Below are 12,003 nucleotides of genomic sequence, written 5' to 3' on the forward strand. Positions count from 1 at the left end.
GAGAGAGGGACACAGAAGCTAAATGCTTTGTAGCCTAGTGGATTAAGCCAACTTCTTTACTGCTGGACCCACACACAATTCCCAGCGCATTCCTTACACCTCCACACTTAGGACCTAGGTTTGCCTCCAGGATTTCATGATAACTCATGTGCTGCTTTCTAAGGGGTCCTCTGTGTCTCACCTGCCTATAAACTACTAGTGCAGGGACAGTTGCCTCCCTATCAGTGTGGGGCTCCCTGAGGCTTCAAGCTGTTTTGGTCTTCTAAGGTGCTCAAGAATGGGACTGTGTCTTAACCACAAGGCAGTTAGTTGAAGGGTCACCTTATATAAGACAATTGATGAATGACCTGGAACCCAGTTCTCTGAGTCAGGAGATGCATGGATTTGAGCCCTTGAGATCATGGTTGTGAGTAGGAAGAGGGCGTCTTTCCGGCTGGGGCTTCAGAGGATGCTAAAGGGAAAAAAGACCCCTTGTTTCCAAATCCTTTCCATTTTGAAATGCCTGTAATACCTTCCCACCCCGTCATGGCCTCCTTCCTGTTTCTGTCATCCTTACCTGTGTCCCAAGCCTGTTTTCCCCTCTGGGGGCAGGACCAGGGCCGTTCAGTATTTCTCTGCAATTCTGCAAAAGGCTTCTTGGCCTGCTGACATGCCAGTGAGGCTACTGAACAGGCTACAGAGCCCACCTCTGCTGTGCACCAGTGTAGGAGCCATTCACTGGTCACTTATTTATTGAGCGCCTACTGTGTGCTAGGCACGGGATACAGAGTATGCAAGTCTCCCCACTGCTGGGCAGTGAGATGCCAGCTCTGAGTGTGAGGGAAGGCATAGTCAATTGCAGCTTGCAACAGTGAAGACCGTGGATTTATGCAGGACTGCTGCCTGACACTGTGAGTACAGGAAGAAGCCCAGTGGGTTCAGTGTGGGCCTCGTGTGAAGTGCCAGCGATGAGGACAGGAGACACGGAGAAGAGAGCTGGCCTGCCGGCTCGTCAGCTGTGGCATCCAGGTAGGAAGAAGCGGCACCACGTCCTCTGGGAAGTCTGCGGTGGGGGCTTTTACTCTGAACCTTGGGCCTCATCCTCTCTGCCTGGGGAGAGTTTGGTATATGAACTGTGGTTATGGGGGGTCTTGTCTGGCTCCTCCACCCATGGTAGTCTTCCCTAGTCGCATTGAAGGCCTTCATCTTCCTAACCCCCACTCCTGTCTGGAGATTTCTAGGGCAATGGAATTACAGGCTCGTCTGTGAATTGCTAATGCCTCCAGAGCATGGACGGAGCCCACCTTCAGTTATCCTCTTTAAAGGTGGGGAAGGCTATCTAAGAGTCCCAAAGGCTGTCCTGGGGACTTGGAAAGTGCCATGGACCAGGAAACAGGAGACACAGTTTAGTTCTGGCTCTGTTATCAGCTCACTGTGTGACTTTGGGCAAGTAGCTTTCCATCTCTGAAAAGTGATGACTGACTTCTAATATTCCTGCCCACAGCATGCATGGAGGGACATTCATCTCTGTTATTGAGGTGACTTCCATGGCTCTTGAATGGAATGACTCGAGCAGGTGTTCTATCAGGGGTGCTAGGGAGGGGAGGGGTCCACAAGTCTGCAGCTCCGGTGGAAGAGGTTAGGCGCCAGGAAGGGCAGACCAGAGCTCAGTGTCTGTGACCTGTGGGGTGCCCACTGCCTGTCCTCTTGTGCCCACTCGCTTGAGCTGTGACCTTTCCCCAACCTGATTCATTTACCCACTTTCTTGCCTGGCCCCCTGGAACCATTTGGGGGCGTGGCCTCTGGTAGAAGGTGTGAGCTGATAACTACTTCTGGTGTTACCCCTCCCAGAGTGATCTGCACTTATTTACAGTTGAAGGCAGAAAATCTCTGAAGAGTAAAGGCGTGATTCTATTAATGATCAGTGATGAGAACTTTGCAAGCAGTGAGGGAATAGGGGATGTTCCAAGGCCTGGGAAACTAGGCATAAGTCCCCATGGTTTCAGCTGGCCCTGAGGGGCAGGGGTAGGGGCAGGGCAGAGTGTGCCTGGGTGTGCGGGGGATGGGGAGGGTGCAGCTTCAGGGCCACAGCGATTTCAGTCTTGGATCATCAAAGAGACCGCCTCCTTGCACTCAACTGCCTCTGCTGGGGGCCTCTCTCTCCAGCTGCCCAGCCCCCACCTTGGAGACTGGCAGCAAAGTGGCCATTTTCCCATGATGCCCTTGCAACCACCAGTGGCCCTTACCTTCTGTGGATGGGCTTCTCTTGCCCAGGAGGCCCTGGAGTGTGTGTTCCAGCTGATACACTGGCGGTGGGAGAGAGAAGTGGTAGAGAAGAAAGAGACAGCAGCGGTGGGCTATCTTGGGAAGCAGGGCAGGGTCAGGGCCAGGGCCTTGCAGACAGAATCATTTCTCCGTCATCCCAAGAGGTGAGGAAACACCAATGGACTGATTGATTTATTCACTAGTTCTTTCATTGATTCCTTCCTCCATAATCCCTCTGCTCTCCCTTCCCAAACACCTAGTGGTGCTTCTAACAGGCAGAAACTGCTGGGAACTGGAGATACAGAGGCAACGACAGACCTGATGCCTGCCTGTTGGGGGACTTCTGGTCTGGGGACAGCAGCCAGCCATGTGACCCAGCAAGACAGTGTAGTGCAATGTGCCAAGGACAGGGTCATGCCAGGCCATGGAGACAAGCTCTGTCTGTGTAGGGCAGGTGGTCAGGAAAGGAAAGCTGGTCAAGATGGGGCTGGGAGTCAAGTCAGTGAGGCAGTCCTGAAGGATGCGGTGACTTGTATTAGGGGAATGGACTTGGTCCTGAGAGCACTGAGGGAGTAGAGGGTACAAGCTGGTTTTCTTTTCTTTTCTTTTCTTTTTTTTTTTTTGAGATGGAATCTTGCTCTGTCGCCCAGGCTGGAGTGCAGTGGTGCCATCTCAGCTCAATGCAAACTCTGCCTCCCAGGTTCAAGCAATTCTCTGTCTCAGCCACCTAAGTAGCTGGGATGACAGGCACCCGCCACAATGCCTGGCTAATTTTTGTCTTTTTAGTAGAGATGGGGTTTCACCATCTTGGCCAGGCGGGTCTTGAACTCCTGACCTCATGGTCTACCTGCCTCGGCCTCTCAAAGTGCTGGGATTACAGGCATGAGCCACCATGCTCCACATATTGGTTTATTTTCATTTGAGTTTGTTTTTCCCTTTTCACTGAAAGATTTAAGCAGGGTAGGCCACTCACAGTGGCTCACACCTGTAATCCCAGCACATTGGGAGGCCGAGGCGGGCAGATCACAAGGTCAAGAGATCGAGACCATCCAGGCCAACGTGGTGAAATCCCATTTGTACTAAAAATACAAAAATTAGCCGGGCATCGTGGTGCACGCCTGTAGTCCCAGCTACTCGGGAAGCTGAGGCAGGAGAATCGCTTGAACCCGGGAGGTGGAGGTTGCAGTGAGCCAAGATCGTGCCACTGCACTCCAGCCTGGTGACAAAGAAGTCTTAGATTTGCACTTTGTTTTTTGTTTATTTTTGAGACAGAGTCTCCCTCTGTCACCCGGGCTGGACTGGGCTCACTGCAACCCCTGTTTCTGGGTTGAAAAGTTTCTCTAGTCTCAGCTTCTGAAGTAGCTGGGACCACAGGTGCCCACCACCAGGCCTGGCTAATTTTTGTATTTTTAGTAGAGATGGGACTTTGCCATGTTGGCCAGGCTGGTCTCGAACTCCTGATCCCAAGGGATCTGGCCACCTTGGCCTCCCAAAATGCTGAGATTACAGGCGTGAGCCACTGGTGCCTGTTCCAGATTTGCACTTTTAAGATAATCTGGGTGCCAGGGTTTGGAGCTTTAAGCACTCATCTCTGGTGGTTTGCTCTTTTTTTTTTTTTTCCCTAATTCCAGGCTTTAGACCTAAGGTAATTTTGAAACGTTGGCAGAACTAGAGCCATCACCGTCTCCTCCTATCCCTACAGCCACTCCTTAGGACCACCCCTCTAAGAAAATAACCAGAAAGCCTAGCATGGCCAAACCACACTGGCCCCACCCTCTGCAAAGCATTGCCAGCCTGGCCTGCCCCTGGCCCACCCAGTTTGTTCGTTCGCACTGAGGACAACTCAACCCTCCCCAGGGGGCATGCTGAGGGCAAGTTTGAGCAATACTTACCTTTTTTTCTCCCTGGCCGGATTAGAGGTCTTCCTGGGGGAAGGAGAAAGAAGGAATGAGGACTGCCGACTGCACTGCTTCCCTGGGGGCTTGGTGAGGTGGGAAAGGCTCCAGTTCTTTGGGGGTTGGTGAATGGGTGGGTCTCAGTGGAATTCTAGTCACTCCCCGTTATTCTCTGTGGCAACAGGGGTGTGCAGGCAGGAGGCAGTATGGAGCGGCTGGAAAGGCACAGACTTTGGGGTCACTGGCACCTGGTGCCAGCTAGGCAGGCAACCTTGGGAAAAGTGCTTAACCTATCAGGGCCTTGGCTTCTGTGCTTGTGATAAGGGGGATAGTGTTGTGGAGATTTAATCTTGAGCATAGTAGGTGCTCAAGAAATATTTCTCTGACATCCCCATCCCCCGTTCTTCATGGGTTGTTGCATGTGGAAAAGAAGTTTGAAATGGCTCAGTTCAAAACTCATTCATTTTGTAGAAGAGGAAACTAAGGCCAAAAGTGCTTGGTCACAAGTTGGTTTTCTCTATTTTTATATGTGTGCTTTTTTTTTTACAAAAGCAGTCCTTGAATACATCCCCTATTTTGAAAAGGTTTGTACAAGTAAAATTTAAAGTCTCTCTTCTCTTTCTCCCCCCCATCTCTACTTCCTGTCCTCGATGTAACCACTGTTTACAGTTAGATATTTATCCTTCTAGAACTTTCCCCATGCATTTGGATATCTGTGTGTGAGTATGTTTTTTTTTTCCCCCACACCTGAGCAAACCTTCTGCAGGAAGAGTATGTCATTTTTTAAAAACAAGTAGGCTCCTCTCGAATGTTGATCTGTAATGTGCTTTCTTTCTGCTTAACCTTGTACCTTGGAGACCTTTCCATATCTTTCCATGGGTCTGCCTCATTCTCTTTAATGGCCACAAAGGTTAAGGATATGCCTAATATATTTTGACCATTTCCTGATGATGGTCGTTATGTTATTTCCAGATCCTTGCTATTACAAGCATGTTGGCAATGAACACCTTTAGGGCTCATGTAGCAACAGTGTGTCCACTGAGACGTGAGACTCTGGGTCCGAAAGGCATGCACATTTCCAACTTTCCTGGAAATTGCCAATGTGTCCTTAAATAGTCAGTGTAAAAGTGCCAGTTTTTTCACACCCAGGCAACTCGGAGTGTTACCACTTTAAACATACAATAGGAAAATAGAAAACTGCTGTGTGTGCAGGCTGTTTTCTCCTGGTCCCACGAGGACGGGACTCCTGAATTGAAAGTGCCCTCAGGGAACACAGGTTTGAGTTAGTAATTCTGTTTGAGCCAAACAAAATTGACTAGAAAGCTTGGCTTGTGGCTTTGCCCACATCCAGACTGGTCTCTAGCTTCACTGCCACTCCCAGAGTCAGGCAGAACATGGAAGGCACAAGCCAGCGTGCAGAACCTGTGGCCCCACCCTTCAGGTGACCACACTTCTCATTGTTGGGGACAGGCTGGTTTACACCTGTTGCCTGGCGTAATTATTAACACTCCCCAAAGGGTCCTGGTTGGATGACAATTTCTTTTCTTTTTTGAGACAGAGTCTCACTTTGTTGCCCAGGCTGTATTGCAGAGTGGCAGGATCTCAGCTCACTGCACTCTCTGCCTCCAGGGTTCAAGTGATTCTTCTGCCTCAGCCTTCCAAGTAGCTGGGATTACAGGCGCGTGCCACCATGCCTGGCTAATTTTTGTATTTTTAACAGAGACAGGGTTTCACCATGTTGGCCAGCCTGGTTTTGAACTGACTCCAAGGTGATTTGTGCACCTCAGCCACCCAAAGTGCTGGGATTACAGACTGTGAGCCACCGCCCCCCTCCCCCAGCCTGGATGATAATTTCTACGGACAGTCTATGCCACCCCATCTCATGAGCGACCCCTACTGGACTGGACCACCTGAACCCAGGTCCTGGGCTTTTAACTTAGGGCCTCTGCTCGATGTTGCAGAACCCACTCAGGACCCCTGCTTGCTGAGCTCCCACCCACCATTGTCACTCACCTCCCACTCGCTTCCCCATCAGCCCAAAGAACTGGCTTTCCTTGCCCCTCTTCACCTCCCGCAGCTGGAGCTGAATGCTGGGGACAGCGCCTTCCTGAAGAAGCAGAGAGTTAGCGTTAGAGTTGGGAGGTGGTCCAGCAGATGGTGAGGCCAGCCTGGGCAATGACAATCTCAGGAGTAACAGTTTGTGGTCAGCAGACACTCACTCTGGACTGGCATTTGGTGCTTCTGCATATTTTACACAGGACTGTGCATCCTCATCGTAATAGCTAACATTTCACCTCCCATGTTCTGAGCACATTCATCTAGTAACTAAACCTCACCAAAACGCCATGAAAATAGTACCCTAGTACTATTACTGTCATCATTTTACACGTGAAAGCACCGAGACACAGAGAGGTTAAAGAATTGTCCTGCCAGGCGCAGTGGCTCACGCCTGTAATCCCAGCTCTGGCAGGCTGAGACGGGTGGATCGCTTGAGGTCAGAAGTTTGAGACCAGCCTGGCCAACATGGTGAAACCCCATCTCTACTAAAAATATAAAAATTAGCCGGGTGTGGTGGCGGGCGCCTGTAATCCCAGCTACTCGGGAGGCTGAGGCAGAAGAATTGCTTGAACCCAGGAGGCAGAGGTTGCAGTGAGCTGAGATCCTGCCCCTGTATCCCAGCCTGGATGGCAACAGAGTGAGACTTCGTCTCAAAAAAAAAGAATTGTCCAAGGTCACCCAGCTGGGAAGTGAGAGATGGAACCAGAAATTGAACTCAGGCTCAAAGGCTGATCTGAATCACTGCAGTCGTAATCTCATTTAATCTTCACAAGCACCGTAACTAGTAGGAACTCTGATTCCCTCTGGTTCCCGTGTTTTACATTTGGGGAAACTGAGATGTAAGGAGGTTAAATGACTTGTCCAAGGTCAAGATTCAAAGTCTGACTTCACACTACTGGCTCTGCTCTATCTCGGGAAATGTCTCCAGCATAGATGAGGAGAGGGCTGGAGTGAGCTCACGGCGGGTCCCCAGGATGCAAGGCAGGACTGCTTCCCCTCCTTTTCCCCACTCTAGCGCCCACTCGCCTCACTTCCCCCATTGTCCCAGATTTCCCTTGCCTTAGCGCCTGGGCCTCCCGGAAGGAAGTGGCATGTGGTCCGGGGGTGGAGGTTATTGCCCTGGGCAGAGACATTTTAATCCATGAGCTGATGGGGCAGGCGTCCTGAACTGAGGACTGTGGATTGACATTCTCATTCTTCGTCAGCCTCTGTGACCTTGGCCAAAGCCTTCTCCCTCTCTGACCTTAATCTGAACTTCTGAAGTGGGGCTTGCTCAGTTCTGTTGAAAGGGAGAGTTGCTCCCTAGTGGAGAGAGTGACAGTGGGTGACATTTATTAGACTGTCTTCACATGTCTGTACCCCCAGTGCCTGGCACTGAGCCTGGCACACACATGAGCCCAGCACGTGTGGGACACAGAATGTTGAATGAGGAGTCCTTTCTCTGAGAGTCTGGGAATAGGGGAGGGGCTGGAGTCCCCTTTTCCAGGAAGGCTAAAGATAGAGCCCTAGAGTAATGTGAGCTGCCTGCCAGGAGGCTGGGAGCTGGGGTTGGATCAGAGGCTTTTTCTTCCATCCCCAGTTTCCCTAGGGGTAGCACTGGAGCTCCCAGGACCAGCAGGGACCTGGCTAGGGACAATGGAAACCCTCTTGCCTCTCACAACTTGTCTTGTTCCACCTTTCAGGATCAGGAACGGATTGTTTTCTAAGCCTTGGACTAATTAACTCACTTGCCATCTGCTTCCCTCCCACCCCACCAGGACATTAGTGGTTGCGGCAGCTATCTTGGGCTGGAATCATCCAGCCTGGCCAAGAACCAGAAAAGTCTCTTTGGAGATTTGGACCCATTTCTGAAAAGCTCATGAAAACCACTTTGCCTTGGTAAGAGGCAGCCTTCAGGTGCAAGCTGGAGAGAATGGCCACTTATGAATTGAGTAGGACTGACCTTTCTCCCCATGGGTTTCTGTACGGGGCGGGGGCATTCAGAGGGATTGGTTCCCATTCACTCCTAAAGGACTCCTGCCCCACCCAGAGCTCTCCATATCCATCTAACCCAAATCCCCCACTCCAGGGGTGACTACAGGTGGGGAGCCCCGAGAGCAAGGGAGGTAAGTGATGAGATCATCCCCCATTCCTGTCACCTCATTTTTTTTTGAGACAGAGTCTCGCTCTGTTGCCCAGGTTGGAGCGCAGTGGCACAGCACCACTCACTGCAGCCTCAACTCCCCAGGCTCCACTGATTCTACCACCTCAGACTTCCGAGTAGCTGGGACCACAGGTGTGCACCACCATCCCTGGCTAATTCTGTTTATTTTTTGTAGAGACGGGGTCTTTCTATGTTGCCCAGGCTGATCTTGAACTCCTGGCCTCCAGCAGTCCTCCTGCCTCAGCCTCCCAAAATGCTGGGATTGCAGGCGTGAAACTCCACAGCCGGCCGTCACTTATGTTATGCTTAGCATCCCACAGCGTTCCTAAGTTCTTCCTGACTTCTAAACCAGTCTCTCCTCCCATATTCCAAGCCCTGTGTCTCGGGAAGCAGAGGGATACGATATTTTTTTTTTTTTTTTTTTTTGAGACGGAGTTTCACTCTTGTTACCCAGGCTGGAGTGCAATGGCGTGATCTCGGCTCACCGCAACCTCTGCCTCCTGGGTTCAGGCAATTCTCCTACCTCAGCCTCATGAGTAGCTGGAATTACAGGCACGCGCCACCGTGCCCAGCTAATTTTTTGTATTTTTAGTAGACGGGGTTTCACCATGTTGACCAAGATGGTCTCGATCTCTTGACCTCGTGATCCACCCGCCTCGGCCTCCCAAAGTGCTGGGATTACAGGCGTGAGCCACCATGCCCGGCCAGAGGGATACGATATTAAAGGAGAGTGAAAGGAGAATAAGGATTAGACCCAGCTGCAGGAGGAGGTGCTTTTGGGAGGCTGTCCAGCAGTGCTAGTTGACGTTTATAACAATGTTTCCCATGGGGCTGCATAGTGAGGCCGCATCACCCAGCAAGGCTTCTGTCTCTAGACAAGGTACCTGATGTTTGGCACTGACTCTATAAAGCTTGTCAAAGTTAGAGGTAAGCCTTGCAGGGGTCACTTCCCTCCTCCGTTTCCAGAAAGTGGCGGGCATCAGTGGAGACGCCCCCAGCCCTGCTGCCTTCTCCTCACTGCACACACTGCCAGGTTCAGAGAGACCAGAGAGGAAACCCACCATGCAGGACTGTCCATTCGGTGGCTCTTCCTGGGGTACCATTTATTTATTTATTTATTTATTCATTCATTCATTCATTCATTCATTCATTCATTCATTATTTTGAGACAGAGTTTTGCTCTTGTTGCTCAGGCTGGAGTGCAATTGGTGCGATCTCGGCTCACTGCAACCTCTGCTTCCCGGGTTCAATCAGTTCTCCTGTCTCAGCCTCCCGAGTAGCTGGGATTACAGGCGTACACCACCACACCTAGCTAATTTTGTATTTTTAGTAGAGACGGGTTTTCTCCATGTTGGTCAGGCTGGTCTCAAACTCCCAACCTCAGGTGATCCGTCCACCTTGGCCTCCCAAAGTGCTGGGATTATAGGTGTGAGCCACTGCTTCCAGCCCCTGTGGCCCCATTTCTAAGCGCTTCCAAGGACCTCACCATGGCCCAGGGCCGAAAGCCAAGGCCACCCCAGTGTCCTCACCATCCTGGAAATGGGAGGAGCCAGGCCCAGTCTTGTCCTGCCTGTCCCCTAGAAGCCCTCCCTGAGCACTGGGCTCTTATTTGTCCGCCTTTGTCTCTGGTTTGTTGGCCTCTCTCCCTTGTCTGATTAGGGAATTCCTGAGGTCAGGATCTTTGCTTCCTCAATCAGATTGTCAGCCAGGAGTGGGGGTAGTGTGGATGCTGGTCATTTCTACATGTGAGACCAAATGGTGGTCTTGTTTAAGTTGATCCTCTTGAAATTCTGGAAAAGCTCCTCAGATGCACAAATACACAGAATCAGACCTTGGGCAAGGTGTGTAGTTGTGCTTTTGAAGCTGTGCAACCTTGGACAAACTACTTCTCTGTGCCTCAGTTTCCCTATCTGTGAAATGGGGGGTAATTATGATACCTTCCCCATGAGGTTAATGGGAGGATTGAGTTAATATTTATAAAGTATTTCAGACAGTGCCAGAAATATACCGTGAGTTAAATAAGAATTTCTTGAATACACACACACACACTCTCTCACACACACTTTGGAAGTCTGCCAGGCCAGGGCTCATAGCCTTGAATCTACTCACGGAAGAGAGTCGGGCAACCTGCCTTGCAGGGCACAGCCTGTTCTGGCAGCCACACACGGGATCTTCTGCCCCTCCACCATCCATCATCCCCTGCCCTGGTCAGAGCCTCTCCCCAAAGGTACCTCTAAGGCCACAGTTATCCAGGTCTCTGCTTCAGTGCTGAGTGCCTGTTCCTCTCCACCATCACCTGCCACAGTGCACACGAACAGCTCCATCAGGAGAAGCAGGGCGAGGCAAGGCAGCATGGTGAGCCTGCTCTGCCCCGAACCCTCTGGGAGCCCCTCTCAGCCTGAAGACGCCTGCCTCCTGCGGCTTTGGTCCGCTCTTTGGCTCCTTGAGTGTAGGTAGGGGAAACGCACCCTGTTTTCAGGTCCTGTTCCTGCTTCCTTCCTTCAGCTTTAACCAGGCAGGTTTCTGTGACTCCCCTCCCTCCCTGGCTGGAAAGGCCAATGATATTAGGAGCTGCTCAGGAGGAGGGATCAGACCTCCACTGCCACCCCTAATATTTGATCCCAGGGCTGAACACTCTGATGCAACACCTGCCTCACCTTTGGCTGTGTTTCCCTGGTGGCAGGTGCACAGTGGGGCAGTGTGTGGGACCTGGGGCTTGCAGCTTCCAGGCTGGAAACCCCGAGGGGACCTTCTCATCTTGGAAATAGGGAGGGGGCCATACAGCTTCTCCCTTCCTGGTTCTCTGCTCCCCTATACAGAGGGGCCTCTCCCTGGAAATTAGTAGTGTCCCCTCCTGTCTCCTTTTCCTGTCTTTGAGCCTCTCCTCTCCAGCATTCTCCATCAATAGTCCCTGTGTGTGCATAAGAACACATGTCTTGCTCTAAGAGAAATAACACAGTACTTAAAGAAATAAGCCTCCCCACAAGTGGGAATTGGGATTTGCCGGAAAAATGGCTGCAGGTTTCAAGCATCATTGGCTGTAAATGATCTTTCCCCTGTTGTCAAAGTAATCTTTCTAAATCCCTGAACTGACCTGTCTCTCCTGCTCACAACCTTCCAGCGTCTCCCCACTGCCCTTAGTGAATTCAAGCTCCCTAGCGTGGCGGTCATGGTCCTTCGTTGAGTTCTTCCTCTCGCCTAGCCTCCCATCCATTCATCCATCTATCCACTCATCAGTCTAGAACAAGGGCTCTGTGGTCAGAGAGGCCTGGATTCCATTTCTGGCTCCACTACTAAATAGCTATGTGACCTTAGGCATATTATTAACTCCTCTTGAGAATCCTTGTCTGTAAAACAGGATTAATAATAGCACTTGTTTCCAGAGTTTGAGGCTGAAATGAGATGATGCCCTGGAACACTTAGCACAAAGTATGATGGTCAGTATTTACTACCTGCTGACCAAGATTACTGTTACAATTATTGGCACTGGGGGGCTGGATGCGGTGGCTCACGCCTATAATCCCAGCACTTTGGGAGGCCGAGGTGGGCAGATCACAAGGTCAAGAGATCGAGACCATCCTGGCCAACATGGTGAAACCCTGTCTCTACTAAAAATACAAAAATTAGCTGGGCGTGGTGGCATGCGCCTATAGTCCCAGCTGC

The 12,003-nt window shown here is 51.1% G+C and overlaps 1 protein-coding gene across 1 annotated transcript; it reads right to left on the minus strand.

The window, feature by feature from the left end:
• Positions 1-713: 713 nt before the first annotated feature.
• Positions 714-10,825, minus strand: TAC4 (tachykinin precursor 4). Its single transcript, XM_012463475.2, has 5 exons — positions 10,572-10,825; positions 6,153-6,246; positions 4,137-4,169; positions 2,226-2,285; positions 714-1,089 (listed from the first exon to the last, which is right to left on the minus strand). Exons 1-5 carry the CDS (start codon positions 10,692-10,694, stop codon positions 1,058-1,060), a joined length of 342 nt encoding a protein of 113 aa, XP_012318898.1. The 5' UTR covers positions 10,695-10,825; the 3' UTR covers positions 714-1,057.
• Between the last annotated feature and the right edge of the window lie 1,178 nt (positions 10,826-12,003).

Source organism: Aotus nancymaae, unplaced genomic scaffold (genome assembly GCF_030222135.1).
Source record: "Aotus nancymaae isolate 86718 unplaced genomic scaffold, 86718_ANA_hifiasm-v0.15.2.pri h1tg000072l, whole genome shotgun sequence".
In the NCBI taxonomy this organism is placed as follows: domain Eukaryota; kingdom Metazoa; phylum Chordata; class Mammalia; order Primates; family Aotidae; genus Aotus; species Aotus nancymaae.